Genomic DNA, 25,862 nt, shown 5'->3' with positions numbered 1-25,862 from the left:
AAGCATTTTATACAAGAAGGGAAGAATTGATGAATTTAAATGTTTTCTAATATATAAATAGATATCAATATTTTAAAATTATGCAATTTTTACTTCTAAAATAACTGATAAAGATTAAATATTCACAGTCAAAATAGGGTAGGAAATCAAGAAAACAAAATGCGTAGGTTCATAGCAGTCATTATATAGTACATTACAGGAAAAACATTATTTTATTCTTAACATTTTTCATTATAAACATAGCTATCACTGGTTTCTCTGCTAGCCTATCCACTTTTGGTGAAATAAACATTTAAGCACATATTTCAGAATTTTTCCAAAATTATTCCAAATTTCAACCAAATGTCACTCTTTTTTTCTACTTTTATATCAAAATGAAACACCATTTCTAATCATTTCTTATTTTCTAAGTTTATTGGTATGTCTTATGTATTTCTGTATTCATTTTGAGCCTTCTTCTTGTGTTAATGAAGATATTCTAAAAGATTTGAAAGTCATTAAAATAGAATTAAGAACAGCAGTTGACCCTCCTTTCTCTTTTTATGTGTTTGTTTATTTTTAAATCCATCGCTATATCTTTAAATGATAATATGTCTGCATAACCCTTGGCATTCTTGGCTAAATTCAACATTGTCATTAAAATTTCATTGTTTAGAAGTATTTACTGAATATTTTCTGTGTGTAGAACAATGTGGTTTTAGGAGACTGTCAGTGGTCTCATTTCCAAGGTGATACCAAAAGCATTAAACAGTCACAGGTGGGAGAAGTGGGGTGGATGGAGTGGATGGGGTGGGTGGGGTGGACAAGGGGTGGGAGAAAAGAAAATACACACACACAGGTAAAAATGAGGGTACAGCCGGGCGCGGTGGCTCACGCCTGTAATCCCAGCACTTTGGGAGGCCGAGGTGGGCGGATCACAAGGTCAGGAGATCGAGACCATCCTGGCTAACACAGTGAAACCCCGTCTCTACTAAAAATACAAAAAATTAGCCAGGCGAGGTGGCGGGCGCCTGTAGTCCCAGCTACTCAGGAGGCTGAGGCAGGAGAATGGCGTGAACCTGGGAGGCGGAGCTTGCAGTGAGTGGAGATCGCGCCACTGCACTCCAGCCTGGGCGACAGAGGGAGACTCCGTCTCAAAAAAAAAAAAAAAAAAAAGACGGTACAAATTGATTTCTTTATTTTTTTAAATACAGGGTATTTACATTTCTTTATACATATTTTTTAAATAAAGGGTAAAATATCACAACTATATTACTGTAAAGAAATATGAGAATCATTAGTGAAATCAGAATAATGTTTCTAAAAAGTTTATTGTGAGTAAATTTAAATCTATAACATACCCATACTATGTATATTGAAAATATTTGTAATTGTTTATAAATACTGCAGTTCCAATTCAGTGAAACATTATAAAGAAGAGAACATGAATTAAATGTTTTCCTTTTGTATTAAGATTCAGCTATTCTGATTTTGACTTTGAATCAGAATAAAAAGGAGACTTTGTAAAGATTGTACACTTCAAATAAGTACATGAATTGTGAGCTACTGGGTTAAAAATACTGACAATTCACGATATTTTCAGCTAGTCTTCCATCAATGACAAAATAAAGGGAAATTTTATGGAAGCATGTGTTTGTCTTTAGCAAAGCCAATTTATAAATTAGGGGGAGATGTTATAACTCTTCTTAGCTTTCCCATTAATAACCTACCATGTGCATATAATCCTTAGTATTTCTAAAATTCTAATGGTCCAGGTCATGATTAGTAATTTGTGTCATGAACATTCAAGTTATAAAGGTGCAAAAAAGGTTTTGTAACCTTTCACTGTTTTCTAGCAACATTAATTTTATACTTTGTAATAAAAAGAAACAGTCTGAGTTATAAGTTTAAAAATATGTACACTTCTGACATTTTTCAGATTCATGCAGCAGCTTTATGGATACAACTATTACCAAGAATAATCTCAGACTGACACTGCAGGACATTTTTATATGTTTTTCCAAGTTATTATTCTTATGTAGCACTGTCAATACATGGCATTGGTTTGTTCCTTTAATGAGCCTATTATTTTATTTTATTTTATTTTGTGGTTAACTAAGATAATCTGCAAATACCTTCCATCTTCAGTCCAGCCATTGTCAGTAACATAGTAAATTGTGGGGTTCAATTGGATAAAGTTTCCTAAAATTTTTAAGAAACAAATTAAAGGCTGTACATGATTTTACTTTATTGAACAAATCACAAAACAGTAATATTAAGAACACACAATTGAACTTTATAGTTTATTTTCTACTCACTGTTTAGGGATACTTTTATCTATTATTTCAGTAAAACTCTTACAATTTCAAGGTCAATAGACAATATTTTTATAGGAGTTATGTAATAAACATATTTCTGTTTCCTAGCACTGCATCTAAATTCTTATTTGTCAGCTGTACTTTGAATAGTTTAAGTCAACTGCCATCCCATTTGATTTTATAACTTTGTATCATATGGACAAAGTATTTAAAAATTGAGTCCTCTTACAATGGATTAGTTCAATATTTACTGCCTTCACAAATCACTGACCTTGTTTTTTTAGAGTCCATTTCTGGAAAGCATATCTGAAGTGAATACTATTAGAATAGAAAAAGGTTGAATATGTGGAACTAACATATCAGATTTAAATGTGTGTTTTAGTGAAATTACTGTTTTTTTAATCTCTATTTCTGAAAGGGAATTTCCGATTTTACCATAATAAAATCTAAGTTCTAGACATTGCCTTAGATAATACATAGTTAACTAACGCAATTTCAACATATCTATTCATTTTGCATTGAATTAGTTGCCGGTAGACTTTAATGTATGTAATTTATGTATTTTTTTTAATAAGATCATTTACAATCTTATATCGTAGTGACATTCAGAATCTTTTCTTTTGCAGCCATTTCGTAGAGTGACGTTTTCTGTTGTGAGTCAGCCTCAGGACCCACATCAGGGGTCACTGCAGAGTTGCTATGACAGCGGGCTGGAGGAGTCAGAAACACCAAGCAGTAAGAGTTCTTCAGGGCCAAGACTGGGTGCCCTTCCACTCCCAGAGGACAACTATGAAAGGACCACGCCGGATGGCAGTGTTGGTGAGGCAGAGCATATGGAAAATGGTAGGGGCAAACACAACATCCACACACATAATCACGCTAGTGAGCCGTAATAAGTTGACTCGCGAAGGTCAGTCTAAAACCAAAATAAAATAGCTGACATTAAAACCATTTTATTTAAGTGAGAAATATTTGCTAAAATACAGAAATGCCAAATAAAGGAACATAACTCTGTAGATAAAATTCACCCAAATTGCACCAGCATTTTAAAGCATCCTGTCCGAAATAAACGCACTTATAAATAAATCAGAACAGGGCCCACTGTGAAGGAAGCTAAATAAGTGCAGAATTCCTAAACAGTAGTCACCGAGAAAGGTCTTGTCTAATTGCTTTCTTCTATTCATTTTTGTCATGCAACTATTTCTTCAAGTACAACTGTCCAGTCTTAGTGAAAGGAAATGAAAGAAACATACCTTACTCTACCTTTTCTTGTCCTAGATGTTTAGGAAAGCGTTTTCAGACCTCTCCTTTCCAGTGATCACTGAATAGAGTCTAAGGAGAATAGTACTACTTTGTTCTCCATACTATACAATACATGCTATTAGAATTTCCCTCTTACTTAAATATAAGGTGTTTTTTTTCATTTTTATGTGAGAGAAAGGAAGGAAAATAAATCATAATACTCCGTATTTTTATACTGTTTTGAGGTGATTCTCATAATTACCACAATTGACCTTGTATACATTTTCCTTTAAGTTATACATTTAGATTGCAAATACCACTTTTAAAACTTTCCACATTTGTTTATATTCCCAGAGATAATTTGGTGATTTATTTTCTGGATTTTGAGTCATAAGTAAATGCCTGAGGAATAGATTTGTGTCAAATAATGGAATGGTAAAATTCATCCAAACTTCATTATTCTTTCAAATATGAAGAGAGAGAGATGGTTATACAGAGAGAAAGGAAGAGGAATCACACACATTTTATCCCTAGTAAAACTTGAAATGGATTTATGTCTTTTGCCATCTCAACCCCCGAGTGAAATAAGACACTCTAACTTTTTGTTATATACCAGTTTCTTTAGTGCCGATATATATGCAAGTAGAGCATATTAATGCAGGAGAAAGACTGATTTTCTTCTGGAAGTTTACCTATGAATATTAAAATCCAATATTAGAATATAATATATCATAAATGACCCCAAGTGAAAGTATTGCTAAATTGTATTATGCTAAATAATTATTTATCCACATTGTTCTCGGGTAAGGAGATATGATATCAGGGTCTTATGACTGATGTCCCTCTTGATTAATTTTACATAGTTAAAATGGCATTTTGCCTTATGGCTATAAAGGCATGTTTATCTGTGTGTATGATGGTGTGTGCTTATGTGGATGGGAGTCTGGTGTGGTTTCTAAGAATTATGTTTTTTTTAGTAATTTTTTTAATGGGCATACAATTTTCGTATGAGTTGCGATGCTGATGAAAATATATTTAAGGCAGATATGTTTAAAATTATTTGGAAAAAGAAATTAAACTAAAAATACTGTAATTACATACGTAATATGTAACTACATATGTAATTTGGATGTCAGCTTTATTAAAAAAGGACTTTGTACCACTGGCATTGTAATCATTTTTTAATGTTACTTTCTGTTTTATGAGTTTATGCGGATTCATCACCTTTAAAATAAGAAATAAATAATGAATAATTAAAAGATAGTTATGTAATTACATGCAATTACATATATGTAATCATGTGTACTATAATGTATTCTCTATTACATATGTAACATATGTAATTACAGATGTGTATGTGTAATATAGAGTACATATATAGTACATGTAATTACATGTATGTACATATATGTAATTACAGTATTTTTAATATAGATAGATGATAAATAGAGCATACCTAGGAAGGCAAGATTAATTTAATTTAGGGGTATTACTACATCTGAGATTACCTTTTCATGAGAACATATAATTTTGTTTGTGTTTTAAGAACTACTTATTTTTACTGTAAAGAACAGAATGTACAATTAAATTTTTATTTTTTGGATGTCAGCTTTATTAAAAAAAGACTTTGTACCACTGGCATTATAATCATTTTTTAATGTTAGTTTATGTTTTATTAGTTTATGGGGATTCATCACCTTTAAAATAAGAAAGAAATGATGAATAATTAAAATATAATTATATATGACAAACACATGTCGGTTACCTTTTGGGAAACATACATGTCATGGAAAACTTAACAGGTGAGCTTGTTAATAAAATAGAAAGTACAATGAGAAAGAGTTCCAAAAAGCGACCTTTAATTCTTTTTTATAACTAAGTTTTTAAGGCCTGTTAAAAGCAAGGGCCATGATAATGTAATGGATTTTTCCTGATTTTGTATGTGGTCAATACTTGAAATTCAGAGTTTGTGTGACCATTTGTCATCTACTAGCTGTGATTCATATTAGCCTTGATCTATAGGTAATAACAGAATGAAATGTGATGTACTATGGGTGATCTAAATGTAGCAGTTGACCTTTGCGTAACAATTTTGTTGGGTCCATGTTTTCAAACTACTCATCTAGCCATAAAGTGCAATTGTATTGCTTAAATTCTGGTAATTTCATCTTCAATATTAATGGATCATTCTGACATAAATAGAATTGGAATTGAAACCTGTCAAGTATTCATTTGTCACATTTAATTGGAATCCAGGTAATCTGTAGTTTTTTGCTTGACTAGGTTTTAATCAGGATTTGTATTGGATTTTCATTTGGATTTTCCATTAAAATACTATTTGGGATGCTGTGCTAGTTCCTAATTATTATTACCTCAAATATTTTTCTGGAATTTTAACCTATGTGAAACAATGCAGTTATCACCAAGTGTTTGGGATTAACTTTCATTGTAAAGTTGAGAAGATAATTTCCAGTGCAATAGCAAGCAAAATTCCAATGTCATGCTACAAACCAGGAATAAGTTAGGATAGCTAATAATAAAAATACGTTTTCACAAATGCAAAAAAGGAACTAAAACAGGAAAATTTAAGTGAAATGTACTTACGTTTTACAAAAGTTTTATCTTCCTTCTGTACCGTAGTATGATAAATACAATTTCATTCCAAGGGCCTGTGTGTTAATGCCCTGTTTAACAAGCTTTAAGCTATATTCTAAAACACATTACTGCCAAATGTAGAATGAGGTTTTATTCTGTTATTAGCTAAGAAAAAAGAATACACCATAAGAACAAACATAATTTCTTACCACCAGAATCTAATAATGTAGAATGAGACCCACCATTTTAAAGTTCCAAATCTGTAGAGTGCCTCAGGTCCCTGCAAAGTAATACTAGAAATTACACCATTTAAAAAATAGTTTAAGAAAACCTTATTAGTTATACATTTATTTGTGACAGAGATTACTAATATGTATTTCTTTGCCTTTAATTATCATCAACATTATGATAATCTCATGCTAATCCTTTAATATCAATCTAATCAAACATTGAAGTAATTGGTTATTTGTTATTTCATTACAATACACTTAGCAATAAAGTAATAATTCATATAGAGTTTATGGTGGGAAATAGGTAATAAAAACATTTGATAATGAAAATGTTAGAATAATTGATGCATATTGCTATGAATTGATAATTCAAGTAAAACCCAAATGTTAGGCTTAAAAGCACCATCTCATGCAAGGCAAGCATTGACTATGCAAGGGTTTGCTCTTATTTTAATTATGCAGTACTCTTCAGACTTTCTCTTGGAGTGGGATAGAATGTTTCTTTAGGTCTATTCTATTTATCCTGGTCCTTCATGCTGTGGCCTACTTGATCTTTCCAAAGCCTCCTCTAAATTATCTTTGCAAAGCCAGTTTGCCTTTGCTATGTAAGTCTTTGTGATAATTAGTGTTTAATAAGCTCAGATATAGAAAACACCTCTCTTGGCTTCTCATCTCAATTTTGCCATCGGTGTGGGTAGGCTACTGTCTAAGGAAATTAGTAAATCAACTCTGAAACCTTACTGGGTTCCAGGTCCAATAATCTGTGATTCTCTTACATTCAATTTTTCTTGTATCTTTTACGCTATAGAATAGAGACATTTGTCTCATAGTGAGATAGTGAGTGAATTTGACAATGTATGTTAATGTGGGCAGGCCAATAGTGATTCTAGGGCCCTTCTGTCTACCCATACAGCAAGTGCATTTTAATAGTAGAAAATGCATTTTTTACATAAATCAAAGGAGTGGACTGAATCAAATGGTGTGATTTCTGGCCAGGTGGGTGGAAATGTTGGCACCATAGTAGGCCAGTGTGGGAGACAGCTGTGGAGTCTCCTTTAGATCCCACTATGCAAGAGTCATCTGCATCTGATCAAGCCCTGAGTGCAATGCCCTCGAAATACATTAATTATGATTAAGACATTTCACAATAGAATAAACACATATATTTTCTTACTTAGCAATGTGAACTTTGGTCAGAGTGCAAATGAAAAAAAAGACAGGAAATGATACATATTTTTCTGTAGGTAGACTTTCTTAAATATCACACCATAAAAATAAATTAAAAAAAAAAAAAAACACAGCAGATGATCCATAAAACAGGCTTATAAAAAGTTAAATGAGGTTAGAAATTTGGCCACTCTAAATCCCTAATTCATTTTATGCTTCTTGATTTTCTCAGATCTTTAAATAATACTTTTGACTTTTATACATGAATATTTTTGAACTTTCCCTTTCCAAACTTCCTTACTTTGTCACACTTATATAAGCTAAGCTCAACTGTTTGATTCATTCTGTTTCCTTCATCTCTTCGTTCTACATGCATTATACCTTGTCCTTGATTATTTAAACATGCTGCAGTAAACCATGGACTTTTCATATTGCTTTTAGACAGTGTATTTGAAATATCATTGGGAATAAGCCACTAATTTTTAATAGCCAAGTGTAATGGGACTAGAGACTAAATGCATATCTTTGTAGGAGATAAAGGACCTCCTCTTTCTCTCTCCTTTTCTCCTGTTTACCCAATTTTCAAGCAGGCATCTGTCAGGCAAAGTTGTCTAGTTATTGGTTTGTGCTGATTTCATGTAGATTGAGCAAACTTCTCTAGCAACGCTGCCTCTTCCATCTTTCCATAGATCCTCATATACTTTTTAATGGCATAAGCACAATACCTAAAAAATCAAATACCTGTCATACCTTTTATCGTCTTCTGCAGGAAGAGACTAACATTCCTTGCTAAGGATTCATTTTCATAGTTTTGCATTTCTCTATGTCACCCTAATTGCCAGTGTCTGACTGAGGCTGCATTTTTTTCATTTTTCCTGTCAATTGTGACATGGCTCTATACCTCCCAAGTATCCCCCAAAAGTCTGTATGCCACCACTTTGGGAGGGTACTGTTCACTTTGATTTCTTCATAGTAATATATAGAGAGAGGGATTATAGAGACTGTCTCTAAGCCAGATCTCAACTAATTAAAATGTGTGCTATGTCTGGTAAAAGGAGCAATACAATCTAAAAGAATCTAAAGAAGGTACTGTCCTAGAGAAGAATTGGCAGTGCTGTGAGTAGAATCTACTAGTTTACAAAACAAGCTTTGAAATCTGATGTTATCAGTTTGAATTCCGGCTTTACCTCCTACAAGGAGTATTATTTTCTAACCCCTCTTAGCTTCACTTTGTTCAATTGCAAATCATAGGATTGCAGAAGGAACTAAATAAGACAACAATATGTAATAATTTATAAATAAGTAATAAGTTGTATTTTCACTATATTAATTGATAAAATTTTTTACCATTATTATTTAAATAACAATGATAAATAGTTGGGATTATTATTAACTTCAGGTAGATTTTTTTTTTTTTTTTTTTTTTTGAGAGGGAGTCTTGCTCTGTTGCCCAGGCTGGAGTGCAGTGGCACGATCTCGGCTCACTGCAAACTCTGCCTCCTGAGTTCACACCATTCTCCTGCCTCAGCCTCCTGAATAGCTGAGACTACAGGCGCCTGCCACCATGCCTGTCTAATTTTTTGTACTTTTAGTAGAGACGGAGTTTCACCATGTTAGCCAGGATGGTCTCCAACTTCTGACCCCATGATCTGCCTACCTCGGCCTCCCAAAGTGCTGGGATTACAGGTGTGAGCCACCACACCTGGCCAACTTTAGGTAGATTTGATATAATACAATGGCTTAACCATGAGGACTTCATAAAATGCTCAGCCTCACAAATTTAGCATTTTTTAATTACCAGTATATACTCTCACCTTAAATATTTTCCAGTTAATTTTTTGACTTTTGCGTGAAGTACCATAGGGTAGTACTCGTGAGTAGTGACTTATAAATATAGCAAGGACCTAAAATGAGGGGAAGGAAGTCTTCTATCTCTTGGCATCAAATCAACCCACTCTTTGTGTTCTCTGTCATTCAAGGTAGGGAGATGTCATGATCTTTCTACATTCTTTTCTCTTTTTTTAAGTGTTCTAGTTGAATGCATTATTCTTCACCTCCCTTTAAATTGCACCTCCCTTTAAACTGCTGCAAAGTATTCACATTAACAGGGAAAATGAGTTGAAAATAATGTCCAATTAGTATGCTTACCAGATTCTCAGCCCTTTCTTTTCTAATCTCAATATTAATAATTAACTCTGATAAAATGTGTGGCCGTATTCCCCTTTTTATTCTAATTTGATCCTTTTAAACTAAATCACTTTGCTGAACCCTTATGACATTTGAGGAGGGAACGAGCTCATCAAATCTCAAAGTGACTTTGGAGGTCAGTTAGTGGTTTTCTTGCCTCCAGACTCCCAAAGCATTTGCTTGTGTGAATTTCAGCACTTGTTGATAATACATTTGATTGTTTTGGTTCCTTATTTAGTTAAGGTATTATTTCAGTCTTTGAATTCTTTTTGCTTATAGATTATATATAATTCTATCCTTCCTCTGATACTATTGCCAGGTTTATGTATAAAAAGCCTTGTGCTGCTAAAACATAACAAACACTCTTAAGCATCTTCTATTTGGTAAAGGAACTCTGGACTATTTAAGTGTATTTAAGTATAGTAGTCCCCACCGGGCGCGGTGGCTCAAGCCTGTAATCCCAGCACTTTGGGAGGCCGAAACGGGCGGATCACAAGGTCAGGAGATCGAGACCATCCTGGCTAACCCGGTGAAACCCCGTCTCCACTAAAAAATACAAAAAACTAGCCGGGCCAGGTGGCGGGCGCCTGTAGTCCCAGCTACTCGGGAGGCTGAGGCAGGAGAATGGCGTAAACCCGAAAGGCGGAGCTTGCAGTGAGCTGAGATCCGGCCACCGCAGTCCAGTTTGGGCAACAGAGCGAGACTCCGTCTCAAAAAAAAAAAAAAAAAAAAGTATAGTAGTAATATATATATATATAGTCTTGCTCTGTAGTCCTGGCTGGAGTGAGATGGCACATTCTTGGCTCACTGTAGCCTCGACCTCCCTGGCTCAAGCGATTCTCTCACCTTAGCCAACTAAGTAGCTGGGGTTACAGGCATGCATCACCGTGCCTGTAATTTTGTTTATTTTTTTGTAGAGACAAAGTCTCACTACGTTGCCAAGGCTGGTCTCAAACTCCTGGAATCAAGCGATTATTCTGTCTTGGCCCCGCAAAGTGCCAGGATTAGACATGAGCCACCCCGCCCAGTAAGTTAGTACTCTTAACCTGGGAGGTTAGCCCACCTACTGAAAAGCCATTTTAACTGAATATTCCTCCTCTAAGGTAAAACACCTCCATTGTTACCTCTTCTCTTGCAGGTTTTTAGTAAGTAAAGTAATTTTTGCTTTGCAAATAAAACAAAGGAGAATAATAGGTGTCTCTTGTTTCATGGGATAATTACACAGTGTCAAAGCTGTGGTTATTCATTTTGATTCAACAAAGCAATACTGAAAATAAAATATGACCAAGGCTTTCTGAGGAAATTTAAGTAAAGGAGAAAGAATCTCTGCCTTTAAGATGGAAGTTTTTATGTTTGGGAGATACAACCTTGATCACAGTAAATTAATTATAATGAAAAAAGTAGTAAGCTCATTAGAGAAGTTCAGAGTGGTGTGAGGCACAGAGGGGGGAAAGGAAAATTATATGGAAGAAACAATTATAAACGCAGGTTTTGAAAGTTTTTATTTTATAAATAAAATGTTGGATGGGAAGAAGGCCTTGAAATGTTTTTTTCCTGCACATCCTCTCCCTTTACCTACTCATCTTTGATATATTTAAAAACAATTATTATACTGGTCTGGAGGCTTCATTTGAAGCCAAACAAATTCAGATTATTTGTTTTATTTTTCTAGTCCAGTTACTGTTCCCTTTTTATGTCTTCCTTTTTCCTTTTTTCATTTTTTAATATTAAACACAATTAGTTCAAAAACTCTAAAATTTAGCCTTGATGAAATTGGCAGCAGAAGCTAAATCCAGATCTAAACTATAAAATAGACTAATTTTGTATCTTCCTTTTCTCTCTGCTTATAAACAAGGATTATTACTAAAAATGTGTGTGCTGTAAATAAGACCTTTCAAACTCAGTAAGAACCTGTAAATAATCTTTTGAAGTCATTGTTATTTATTTTCAGAAGACCAGTTGTATTACTCAAATTAAATAGATGATTAAATTACATTGGAGTAGAGTAGATTGGATTACATTATATTTATTTAAAAAAGCAACTCATTTGTTTTGTGAAGGTTGCAAATTGTTTTTGTAATTGTTATTTCAAGATTCAAGTTAAGCATACAGGTATTTATATTACAATCCCTTTATACTGAAATATAGCCAGTAGGTTGCTTCATTTTTAATCTTGTCTCTGATAAATTTTACTTAATATATGCAGGTAGATTTTTTGGCATGACGTCTCATTATCATGTATGTCCTCTCATTATTGTCCAGAAAATATAAGTGTTAAGTTCGTTATAAGAATGAGAAAATATCTGAAATGCATGCAAATTTAAATGCCTCCTCTAGAACAGAGTTTCAACTACTAACATATGATAATCTTAAAGGAAATTAATTTTTGATTCTATATGTTTAAATAAAATCTGTGATTAGTGATATGTTTTGGGAGTAAACAGACAATAGGATAGCACCCAGCTATCTAGTAATCCCAGCACTTTGGGAGGCCGAGACGGGCGGATCACGAGGTCAGGAGAGCGAGACCATCCTGGCTAACACGGTGAAACCCCGTCTCCACTAAAAAATACAAAAAACTAGCCGGGCGAGGTGGCGGGCGCCTGTAGTCCCAGCTACTCGGGAGGCTGAGGCAGGAGAATGGCATGAACTCGGGAGGCGGAGCTTGCAGTGAGCTGAGATCCGGCCACTGCACTCCAGCCTGGGCGATAGAGCGAGATTCCGTCTCAAAAAAAAAAAAAAAAAAAAAGAAACTTTTTCATTTCTGCTTGAAAATATATCTCCCATGGTTTTATTTCTGCTTTGCAATGCTTAGCGTCTTCATTAATTAAGTAGTTCAGAAGCCCTATATGATCTGAGAGTGGTATGCATTTCTGAGGTTGCATTCCTCTGAACCCCAGTGCCCAATGCTGAATTGTGCCCATTGTTTCAATTCCTTGTGAGGCCACATTTCACCAAGACAGCGTTTGTAGCCAAAGGTCATAGCAGCTATAGCTGAAATTTTATACAGTGAATAGGGAATGTAGAGTGTTATAAGAATCCATTGAGTAAAATTCAACGACCATTTGTTGAGCATTTATTTTATGCAAATTTTTATGAAGGACTCAAAGGTGAATGACAGGCTCTGTTTACTAAGAGTTTAAATATTGTCCGAGAGAATGGCGTGTGCAGATTAGATGTTTAAAAGTAAAGGCATGAGAGGCACTATATGGAGAGACTGATTATATGCTACAAGAAGTAGAGGAGGACATGAGTGGGGGTTATAAAAAATCATAGCCATGCTTTGAAGGGTGGAAAAGTAGGGATTTGCTAAGCAGAAATGTGGATAAGGCTGTGGAGAACAGTGAGAGGTACCAAGGATACCTACCTGAGAGGGTGAGGAAAAACTGGTACCATTTGCCAACCTGGGAAAAGTGGAAAGAGCAGCACATTTTCATTGGAATTATTCTGGTTAAGACATGCTGTACTTAAGGTATCTTTGAAAAATGCAAGTGATATTTAACAGGATATAGATCTGAAATTTGTGAGTATAAATAAGCAGAAGAATGCAGCTTTAGGAGTCATTAGAACACTGGTAATGCTGGATTCTTGGGAATAATTCAGACTACGATTTAAGTATATGACACCAGATAAGTGATGTTATCCAAACAGAATGTTGAAAAGTACTGAAATATAAGATAATAAAGGAGAAGTAAGTTTCAAGGAATGTGAGTGTGAAATACATTGAAAACAAAATCAGGCTGGGCAAGGTGGCTAATGCCTGTAATTGCAGCACTTTGGGAGGCCGAGGTGGGTGGATTGGTTGTGCCCAGGAGTTCCAGACATGCCTCGGCAACATAGCGAGACCCTGCCTCTACAAAAAATAGTTTAAAAATTAGCCAGATGTAGTGACACATGCCTGTAGTCCTAGCCACTTAGGAGGTTGATGAGGGAGGAGGGCTTGTGCCCAGAAGTTCCAGGCTGCAGTGAGCTTTTATTATGGCAGTGCACTCCAGCCTGAGTGACAGACTGAGACCCTGTCTCTAAACAAAACAAAACACAAACAAACAAAAAAGTAAAAACTGAAACAAACAAAATGTGACAGGATAAATGAAGTTAGCATTGGGAAAGTAGTAACTATCAAATATCTAGTCCTACAGAGATGAAGATGAAGAAGTAGACGTGTGGGATCATGTAGATATTGATTAACGAAGAGAGTTAGGTCATTTGCATGGGAGGTATTTTGTGTTTTTACCACCCTTCTTCCCCACTGTACCATAAACTGCTTAAAGACAGGATCTGTGCCTTGGCTACCGTTGTATGATACTTCTGGAATTATTCTTCCATATACGTGTCCAAAATAAAACACAAAGTTGAATTAAAGTTGTATGTACTAGACGGGCATGGTGACTCACGCCTGTAATCCCAGCACTTTGGGAGGCCGAGGTGGGTGGATCACTTGAGGTCAGGAGTTCGAGACCAGCCTGACCAACATGGAGAAACCCCATCTCTACTAAAAGTACAAAATTAACCAGGTGTGGTGGCTCATGCCTGTAATCCCAGTTACTCAGGAGGCTGAGGTAAGAGAATCACTTGAACTTGGGAGACGGAGGTTGCGGTGAGCCGAGATCGCGCAATGCCTTCCCATCTGAGCAACGAGAGCGAAACTCTATCTCAAAAATAAATAAATAAATAAATAAATAAATAAATAAATAAAATTGTATGTACGAAATAGGGACCCGATGTTGCTGATACAGATTTAACAGAATTGAGACAACTCAGAAAGCTGGAGATCAGAAAATGGAATTAAGAACACACTTGAGAATTTCTTTCCCAGGTCACCAAGTTCATTGTGACATCATTATCAGAGGCAGGGGCATGGTGGCATCTTTTGATATCAATCTTAATGAATTTCTAACCGCCTTATGCTTCTATTTTTCAGGACTTTTTTTTTTTTTTTTTTTTTACAAAATTTTCAGAAAGTACCATACAGTGTGACATTTCTGTATAATAGCTTTTGCTTTCTTTCTTGAGTGATATAATACTAATTCATTGAATTAGTTTTGTCCTCTAGTATGACTTTTATATTTTATTTTATACTATGCAATTATTTGACCATTTTACTTAAAATTAAAAGAGTATGTGACTAATTACATTTATGGTGAGATCTAATGATTTATAACATTTCCTGGTCATCATAAAAATATATTTTGTGATTTTAAGATTCTTGACATTGTAACAGTGCTATCAATTGTCAGTAATAGTATACAAGTAGGTGTGCTTCAAAACATAAATCACGAAAATAGAATCTGAATGAGAAATAAATTCAATTGTAGAGTAAAAGGACTAATTCCAGTCTATTTTATGTTTGCATAACACCACAGAAATGTCGTGTCACTATGCCTACCACAGCTAGTGCACCATCCAAGGAAAGAAATACTTCCAAATATATTACGTGCAAAGTCATACAAATAATGATTTGGCAGAAAGAATTTTTTTTTTTTTTGAGATGGAGTCTCGCTCTGTTGCCCTTTTAATGTTGTTTTTAACCTAAAGAAATGAAACCACCAATGACACATAAAGTTATTATTTATTTGTGTTCATTGTTGCTTTATAGGAGTTATGTATAAGTACTGTGTTGATAAAAAGTCTACCAGTTCAAGATAATCTAAACAATTGCTACAAAATGATGTCCAAGTAAAAAAATGCAACTCCCATTTAATCACTCATATGTATATTTGTTTCATGGAAAACCTCTACTAATGTCCATTTTTTGATATGTGTATGCACTCCCCATTGTCCTGAAACATCAAGTAGAATGTATGTAAATGTGGTATGTGACAAGAGAAGGCTACCTGGCTGATTACAGAGTGACCTCTGGGTGGTATCTGTATATTGCTTTCTAGATCCATAAAACACAAATTTTTCGGTGCCTCAGAATTGTACAGAACCAAGCATGACAACCAAGTCTCAACAACATTACAAGATCCTAATGTCAAACTGAACATTGGTTTATTGAACTTAGAACAGGAGAATATCCCATTCAGTAGGTAAAAAAGTCTCTGCCTCCTCTTCAAAGTAATACCCTTTCTTTAAGGAGATCCAAGGAAAATCAGCGCAGCTCTTAAAATGTTGCCTAAAGAGGAGATGGAATCAGAGGAGGGGTTTCTTTTCTTCCTTTTTCTTTCTTTCTTTCTTTTTCTTTTCTTTTCTTTTCTTTTTTTTTTTTTTTTTTTTTTTTTTTGAGACAGAGTCTTGCTCTGTCGCCAGGCTGGAGTGCAGTTGGGTGATCTTGACTCACTGCAACCTCTGCCTCCCGGGTTCAAGCGATCCTCCTGCCTCAGCCTCCCAGGTAGCTGGGACTACAGGTGCATGCTACCACCCCAGCTAATTTTTGTATTTTTAGTAGAGGCGGGGTTTCACCATGTTAGCCAGGATGGTCTCAATCCCCTTTCCTCGCGATCTGCCCGCCTCGGCCTCCCAAAGTGCTGGGAGTACAGGTGTGAGCCACCGCGCCCAGCCACAAGTTTCTTAATCCATACACTGAGGCTTGATGCGGCCTGCAGAAACAAATCTATCTTTGAGATCATCTGGAAAACACATTGCTTTTGCTCCCTAGATTCAGTGCTTCTTTCAGTGCCAGCTACTAACCACAATCTTGTGTCTCTAACTTATGCTTGTTGCTGTTTGTTTTCTCTTGTCTTTAGGGTCATCTATTAAGGATTTTGCATATTCTTAAAATATATAAAGGAGTTTTTTCAATAATAGCTTTAGGCCTGCTTATATAACCAGACTTCATTTCTCTCCTTGCTTCTGGTCCATTCTATAAGGTGTCTTTGCGCTCTCTAAACATTCACCAACTATCTATCAATTATTTAGTTGTTTACTTGGCAATTCCCTGCTATTACTCTTGTGTAGGTGATACCTGACACTCACAACTGTGTGCATAAGAAACAATTCCAGATTTATGTGTAATTTTAAAAATCATTAATTAAATGCTCCTAATTCTCAGGTAATTCTCACCTAAAACAAGCTCGATCTTTAATTATGTGAGTACTTGAGGAAATGGAGTTTCAGGGCCCAGTCTTTATGATTTCCCTTCACTGTGGTGAAGCAATCTAACCATACATCAGCTTTCAATAGGTAACTGGAAGCAACATGTTCACACGGAACCATATTTTATCAGAGTATTTCCCTGTAAGCTTACTGCCCTTTATTCAGTGTGATCAATTGTATTCAGCCTTCACTAGTTCTTTGAGAATTCAATTTTGAGAGGCATTTCTAGTTTCCTGGACAACATTGGTCCATCTCTTTCTCCCAGAATAATGACGATCTAAAATCTAATTCTTGCCTATTTCAGCCCCAGACTGTTTTCATCCTCTTTTGTGAAATCAAGTCAGTATGCTTTTTCTTTTGCTGCCCACGTCTGAGTATTATCTATGTCCCCAGGATCAAGTAGCTATTAAATTACTTCTATAAATTGCCCATGGGTTTAGAGATCCCTGTGTGTGTGTTTTTTAAGTAACCACATTTTATTTTAGAACACAAAGTACAGGACTTCTGATTTGATTATTTAGCCTCTTAAACTTTTTCAGAAGTTTTTTGAAAATAGCAGGGAAAATACATTATCACTCTTCTTTACCTTAATGAAAATTCTCAGTTCCTCTGTCATTTCATTTCTGAAGGAGCATTAGAGGACTGTTCCACAAACTGACTCTTGGGCTTCATATTTTTTCTTTATTTCTCCATTCTAATAATCTATTCCTTTGCCTTTCCTAAACTCATCATCTCATGCACACTTTCTTCTTTATAATACCTTATCATGACCTTTTGGAGATTAAATAATTCAGTTTCTCTACCAGAAGTCATTATATTTGAGTCATTTTTGACTATCAAGTTTCTCTTTTCCTTTGGGATACCTTCTAGAAGAGTTTGTTTAATATTTTCAGTTTTAAAAAGTCTTAAATATAACAATTCTACTGTATCGTAATGTATCATATAATCTGTACATTTGCAAAGAATTGGAGCAAGATATCTTGGGTTCTAGTTGAAGCTCTGTCACATTTCCAGAAAGAGAACCTGGGTCAATTCATGTAATATTGCCTTCACTTACACAATAGGTACAATAAATATAATAATAACTGCCCTATCTTCCTCAAAGGGTTATGTGCACTTGAACATATTTTTTTGGAAGTTAGCATTAATAAAAGTATGCTAAAGTATTACTGAAGTATTACTTTACTATATTTAGTTATTTATAGACACCTTATTACTGATGTATTGCTGAAGTATTGCTTTATTGTATTTAGTTATTTATAGAAGTATTGAATGCTGAAGTATTACTTTACTGTATTTATTTATAGATACCTTAAAATTGCTGGTAACTAGTTCTACAACAGTCTTTTTCCACATTAAATCAGACTCGCAATGTTCACAATATTTATTAAATGCGTGATTATTTTCTTACCTCCAGAAATGTTTACTGGCCTCACTTATATTTAGCTGTAAAGGTAAGTCATGTCTTGGCCCCTTTTGAATTGCCTATTGGTTTCCAATTCTCCAGGCTAAGAGTACATGGGTCTCTAACTACTGTGAACAAGTTCTAGTATGTTTAACAAATATAATTCTATGAAAACTGTAGAGAAATAAAACATTAATAATATCACGTCTATTTTCTACAAGCTAAATGGCTCTGTCTTTAGGAAATCTGCATATATTTTCCTGGATTTATTGTAAAGGAATAGTAAATGACAGAAACCAGTAACTCACAGAGATATTCATCAAGTAATTATTAAAGATCATTCACTGAGCAGTAGCAGAGTAGTTCCAAAAAGCCTGAGATTACAGACAACCCTCAAATATTCAGAGCAGTGAGCAAAGCCTTGTAAAGATTATCACCGATCACAGAGTGTGGATAGGATCTGCCAATTAGGCACCAATTCATAGCCCTTATTCACATCTCCATTTAAACTGCTAATTAAGCCAAATAAATTTGTAAATGTAGAAATCAACTTTTATGGGATATTTGAGATAATTTTCGGAGCACAGAGCAAAACACTCCAATTACAATACAATGCGAGCACAAAAGGCTTCATGAAGTAATCTAAAGGCACCACGTCATCACGGTGTCAGAGATAAATGAATTATAATTGCATTGGTATTCACTCCCTCTTATAAATACACATAAAATGAAAGAAGCACTAAAACAGAACAACATAAAGTGGATAACCTATCCATCAAAAATGTTTACTAGAATGATAAAATAGTATCATTATTAAATGTAGAAAAAGAAAAGATAAACAGAGCAAGGAATAATTGAATTAGTAAATTAATTCTTTTATAGTACATTGGTGTCTACCTGAGGGTTCTATATAATCATTTGCTTTACAGTATCACTCAGAGCAAGGTAATGTTGACATTTTACAGATGATAAAATTGAGAAGAAGATATGGAAAGTTGTAGTTAATACCTGATAACTCTTAGTATTTAATACGTGATAGCTTTTATTTTTTATTATTTATCGCTATTAACTCTAAAGGGCTATATTTGCGTTATTGAATTCAAAGTTTATGAAAACCTATTACAGCCATTATAATTATTTATATTTTAAAAACTCATTTAAGTAGAAAAACATTTAGGTTTTATGTTATATTTAATAGAAGCACTGATTTATTGCATAGTTTTAAGCAAATCCCTTAGCTTTTTGTTGTCTCATTGTCTAAGGCAGGCAATAAACTTTGCTCTACCTATTTTTCAGGTAATTTCTCTTTTCATCTGTGTATTGTAAAACACAGTGCACTTTTTTTTTTATTTTTTGCATAAAGCAATATTTGTTTTATGATCGAGAACCAATGTAAATTATAACTTTGATGTTGGTACCTGGGATTATGACTCAGATGGTCAAGTATTCACATCACAAAAATTAGGAAGAGGCTAATAGATTTTGGTGGGAGGTGTTGTTTTTATTTGCTTGTTTGTTTCAGAATAACAGAATAATAGACTCAGTATCATAAACCAATTAAAGAAATATACCCAAAATAAGGTAAGAAGAATCAATACCAGATGCTTTATTTATGGTTAAACTTGATAGTTATATCACCTTTGACTGTAATTCATTGCTAGTTCATTCAGAACACACACACACACACACACACACACACACACACACACCCCTGCACTGTATTCTTCTATCAAGGTAGAGAAGATGCTTAACTCAATAGGAGGAGGCATAAGAAAATATTGCATTAAGAGCCTGATTCTGGAGTTGGCCCCATGACTCCCAATGATTGTGGAAACAAAGCAATTAACTTTTTAATTATGCAAACCATTCAGTAAGCAGTAAAAAATATGTTAGTTTATTTAATACTTCTAATATTCTCAGTAATGTTGGAAATTTCGAACTAAGCAAAAAACTTTAGCTAAATGTGTAAACTCAGATTTTTCTTTCAAGTTTTTCTCTCTGCTGAATAAATACAGGAAAATATTTCCACATCCATATCATTGCTTTCAAAACTGCTAGATAATCCATTTTAAATCATATGATTTTTATAATATGTGATTCAGTTAGAAAATATCTTAGCTATTTTGAGTCTTGGTCACAAATATTTTTAACTGCAACACAAGTCACAACCCTTCCTCCTACCTCGCTAGGGCATATTTATTTTAATTATGCCTGCCAGTTGATCTAAATTATTGAACTTGCTCAAACTTGCTGAAGAATTAGAAGCTTCCTTGGATACAGTAACAAATTAAAGTAAAATGGAAAACAATTTTGAAATTACCAGCATGACAGAAATAAAAGGGAATATATATTATGCACACTAACACATTTTCAAGTTTCCTTGTTCTCAAGTATATCTCATTAAATCTCTTTATGGCCAGGAGAGGATATGCCTTACAAAAGTGGATCAATGACTGGACTGGAGCAAGCATTTAAAATATAAATTTCCTATTCTAATATCAGGATATTTTGGGATTTTTATTTGACATATGGAATCATGTCATCTATTTAGGAACACACATGCAGAAAAGATGCATATTTCAAAGTAGAATCAAGTAAAAATATGTGTTTCCACTGAGAAGCTAGCATGTGTAGCTTGCTAATAATTGACCTCGTCATTAAGCAACTTTCAGCCCCCATCTGCCAATTCTGCTCCTTTGTAATTATCATATATATTTTACGATCAGTGGTAAGGCTTTCATTTCCTTCCTGGGAATAAGGCAGGACACTTCTGACGTGGTTAGGACAATTCTCTTGTAGCAATAGGGGAAAAAAAGAACAAAAAATGTAATATAGCTACATGGAGAGATGTCTGCCTCTGAGCTCTTTTCATTTTAGCAGCTTGAGAAATATTGCTCCACGTTATTGCTCAGACACACATTCTTTCTAAACGAAGGTTACTGCCATTGATTCCCAAGAGCTAAAGGATTCATTTTAATATTTTTGCACTTCATTTAGCTAGTCTCCTTATTGATTGGACTTTATGAACTATCTACTTGTACGTGACATGCATTCCTAAGAAAATTTGAGGACAAATATTTCCTGGATCAACATGTAGAGAACTTGACTTCCCAATTACTGTATATTTTGGATACTCATTCTGAAATTTATGAGCAAACTTTAGAAAGAACTGGCGCTGCTCATTGGGGAAAAACATACACACACACACACACACATACACACACACACACCAGCCTTGATCAGCGAGGCCAAGCAGGTTTGAGGCACCTCCTGGAAATAATTTGAGTAATAAATTATCCTTTCAGAAATATTTTATTTTGGAAATGTTCCATTAAATTAAAATCAATTGTTTCACACCTTGCAAACTTGACAGTCTCTTATTATATTGAGATATTTTTATATTGTAAAATTAAGTAATATTTTTTATAATATAGTAAGCTTTAATAAAAGACCAGTAGAAAATTTGTAGTGTATGTGCCTTAAAATTCATTTTTTTCTCTTATTACTTAACATGCCAATTTGAAATTTAATATAATCTTTTAAGTAATATACTGACAGAGAAACCCTGTAAGCTGAACTTAAGACTGTAGTTTCCTAATTGCCTTCTAATGCTTTTTCCCCTCCAGAATAAAGTGTGTCCTTCTATTTTTATAATACAGAGTTAAAAATATACAAATATATTTTAGAGTATTTCAGAATACTGCTTTAAGGTTATTTCAGTGAACTGCTCAAGTACTTCATCATTTTGAAATGTCCTTTACACCTAAAGCTCTAATTTTCCGTACAAGGGATATTGTTTTTTAATACAAGCCTGAAAATCCCTGGGAGCACTTAGGCCTGCCACTGTCAATGCACAATAAGAGGTCTCAACAAGAAACCCCATGCCCTGAGACTGATGCTGACAGTTGGTATTTTAAGTTTCTGTTGAAAACTTATGATAATCCGATGTAAATGTGCCTGTTATTTGTAATAACCATTTCAGTATTGTGGTATATTAGGCTTTTCATGCACTTTCTCTCAGCACTGGAACTCAGCCATTATTCTGTCCTTGGCTTCTGTATTGCTTGCTATAACAAAGTCCTTCTGATACTACTGGTAATAAACCTTCACGGATGCAATCCAAGATAGACCCTACTGATAACTGAATTCTCTTTAATAGTGAATTGTATTCTTGTGGGACTCCAGCATAGTTATTTTCCTTTAGAGTTAAGGGTTTTACATTGAAATAGCATTTATTTATTTATTTATATCATTGGAGAGTCTCACTGCCATGACTAAGAAAATCGCTCCATAAAATACTTGGTAATGTAAATGTGAGAATGAAAGTTATACATCTGATGATTTGTCAAATTTATGGCTTGTACCAACACAACTGTCTCTATAAAGGAATTTAATACACACATTGGAGCATATTCCTGTAATGCCTAGTAAAAATGAATGCTGTTATACTATGAGATCTCAAAAGCAGGAATCACTCTAGAATTATCCCTTTGACATTTCTAATCATGCATGGCCTGGCTTCACAAATCTAAATTTGATATAGGAAAACTTAAAATAAGCATTTGTTACAGAAGTACCTGCCCTCCCACAGAGGATAACATTCCATGTGTAGGGCCTGCTTTTGATGTATTTCTTTACCTGTTGCTTTTATTGGCAAGCAATGGAAGAGTCAATTAAGAGTAGGAAGTTTAACTGGATTCACATTAGAGGAAAAGCAGGTCAAAGTTGATGAGCACGTGCCTAGAATCTGAGATCAATGATTACCCCAGATGGAAGAGTAATGATGTGGTAGGCCAAACACAAAAAAAAACAAAAAACAAAAAACAAAAACAAAAAAATTGAGGATTATACCAATAGCCTGAAAATGCATTAACATATCAAAATATGTTTAGCCTCTTTCTTTGTCTTCCAAGAATTTGGTTTTAAAAAGTATGAGTCCCTATTTTAAAGAGTAGATTTTTTTTTTTGCCTTGAATTTAAAATTTTTGCCTTGATAAAAAATTATCACAATTTCTGAACTGATTTTGATTGAAATTCTATTGACAAATTCAGTGTATTTGGTCAGTAAAATTTTTATTTTATAAAATGATAATTTTAGGATTCTTTTTATAGTGAACTTCCATTGATATATGTTCATTGATATTTGAAAAATCCCAACGTTGTAGCCACTTAATATTTTATATAATTATATTTTTGCAAACCCAAATAATACACTAGCATAGTACAAAAGTATTATTTGTGCATTATGTATAAATAGAGAATACTAAGACAAAGATTTAGTTTCTTTTTGTACAGTGTTCTTAAAATAACCTTAGCTATCATTTTTACAATGAAATTTTTGTGGCATATGGCTTATTCTCAAGTTTACCCTCCCCTCAACTAGGAAATGTATTACTTAACTGAGACATAAAAGAGCATAGATGGTGAGGGAGAGAAGGAACATGTCCTCCACATACATTAGCAGGCCCTTATGCTCTTTATTAAGTTTGATGATAGTCAACCAATTCAGGCAGCTGATTGAAATAAGAAGAAATCAGCAATTTTGCAGAAGTGTGAAAACGTGCACATGTACCTCGCTCCTGCAGTTTTATCATCTGTCAGATTTCTCAAGAGTATACCATATTTTTTTTTCGGCTTGAAATAAAACATTGGGAATATATACATACATAATGAAATGAGATATATTCTTTGAGGGAATAGCATTGCCCAAAGTTAACAGATAGTTCATATGATTTAAATGATTCTATTTGGAAAAGTATTCTCATATATAAACTGAATTCCAACTTAGAGTATGCTGCTTATCTTTTTAGTTGTACATGAATGTGGTGAGCAGGAAATAATTTAAAAATTTTTAGTAAGAATCTGGGATGCTTTATTGTCAAAGAACAACTTGTATTTTAAAAATAAATTAAAATACATTAAGAACAGTGTGTGAAGTATTTCCAGTAGATAGGGTGAACAGACTGTTTTACTTTTCTTCTATTCTACATGTCTGTGAATAATCATTCCTTGAAGTTTAAAATTATAAATAACAGTGCAAAATGGTGTTATTTCTACTTTACGAGGGAAATCATCCATTTTGTTTTCATTTTCTTTTGGGTAAACTCAAAATGGCTTTGTGTAGCTTCCGTTAATCTTATTCAAGACTGAAGCATTTTTGACAAAGGAATGTTTCCCAATTTTGAGTAGATTATTACATTTATATGGCTAAATTGACTGAGAATTGACAACTGTTGTTTGACTTGGCAAAGTTAGAATATGGTAGTTGATACTAAGAGGAGGGATGTAACAAGTTGTAAAGACAAGAAATTTCAAAGAAGAACCTATAACAGTATTTTATTTTATTCTACTGTTTAAAATGGAAATATAAAAATTATCACTTGATTGTGATATTGTTGATTACTCCACAACCTGCCCTCACATACATGCACAGACACATGAGACCAAAAAAAAAATGAGATAAAATTTACTATCTAATATTAAGTTTAGCTATTCAGACAGTCCTTTGTAAATCCTAGATATCTGTGCTAGGTGGAGTTAGAAACCTGTCTAGGTGGATATAACCTTTACTCTCAGTATTTACAAGGTCAGGATGTGAGAAGTTATAAGGTGAAGAGCTTGGTTTAAGTTTTAGGGTATGTAATTTTTAAAACAAAATTCTTTTGAAAATAGTTTCTAGAATTATTTGTAACACATTGGGTGGGGTGGAGGCCTGAATTCATTTATTAATTTAGTATCCTACCTTACTAGACTTTATGCTACATGATGACATGTGTTTGGAGACCATGTTTTCTTGTTTACCATAATATATCCAGCTAAACTAGGACAGGGTCTTGCATATAATAGAGTCTCAATAAATTGTTGAATTAATTAATGAATAAATGAATATTCGAATCAAGGACTTACTCAACAATTTCCATTATTACCCATGCTTTAATGTTTTTTTTTTGCTTGCTCTTCTGATAAATTAATCTACATTGAATTGTGTTAGTAAAGAAATTAATCAAAATTATTAATTAGTATAAAACATACCGTATAAAAAATAAATTCAATTTGCTAATCCTAAATTCTTTATAGAGCCTTGATGAAGCGTGCTTTATATTTCAAAATCATCCTTCTCTACGAGGTATAAATTTGTACCTTCAGTGTCCTAATTGGCAGAACTGAGGTGTATCAATGGCAAATCTTTATCTTATAGTTGAGAAATCGTTTTTCTAAATGTTCCATCCCTCAGGGACCTGAGGACCTCAAGGACTTGAAGATCAAAGATAGCGTGATGATGGTGCATACCTAGCATGGAGAAAAGTCCATATATTCCCTGTGTACTTTGCCCTTAAAAAAATTATTTTCTAGACAAGTTGGTATTGATTAGTAAACTTTATGAGTAACCCAGGTTGAGAACATCACAATTGCGAATTTGAATTCTTACTACATTGGTGATACACGTTGAAGTATGTATTTATTTACATATTCATTCATTCATTTCTTTATTACTAAAATATTACTGAAATCTAATTTCAAAGACAGCTGTGAGATTCAGGTAGAGACAACCTACTTAAGCAATGGAAGAGGTAGGTTAAATTTCTGTCTTGAGAAAGTTTTTCTTTTTTCCTAATCATGCTACTCTTTACACATTTCATTCTGTTTTTATGAAGATCCTGGAATACTTTTTAAAAATTATAGTTTGTTTTTTTCTTTTTCCCT

At 33.9% G+C, this 25,862-nt stretch overlaps 1 protein-coding gene across 14 annotated transcripts in view; it reads left to right on the top strand.

The window, feature by feature from the left end:
- The window catches only part of LOC105487786 (protocadherin 7), a 427,259-nt gene that overhangs the window by 194,873 nt on the left and 206,524 nt on the right, over window positions 1-25,862 (top strand). For 5 of the 14 annotated variants that reach the window (XM_011751410.3, XM_011751407.3, XM_011751408.3 and 2 more), the window contains one exon: window positions 2,924-3,140. The exons of 3 other annotated variants lie outside the window; for them this stretch is intronic. In XM_011751410.3, coding sequence (XP_011749712.1) covers window positions 2,924-3,140 — 217 coding nt within the window. The remainder of the gene's footprint in view (window positions 1-2,923; window positions 3,141-25,862) is intronic. 6 more of the 14 variants (XM_071093763.1, XM_011751413.3, XM_011751411.3 and 3 more) reach the window with 2 other exon arrangements.

The sequence above is a fragment of the Macaca nemestrina genome, chromosome 3 (assembly GCF_043159975.1).
Source record: "Macaca nemestrina isolate mMacNem1 chromosome 3, mMacNem.hap1, whole genome shotgun sequence".
NCBI classification, from domain to species: domain Eukaryota; kingdom Metazoa; phylum Chordata; class Mammalia; order Primates; family Cercopithecidae; genus Macaca; species Macaca nemestrina.
The sequence above is the reverse complement of the archived record's forward strand: the minus strand, read 5'-3'. Positions and strand labels throughout refer to the sequence as shown.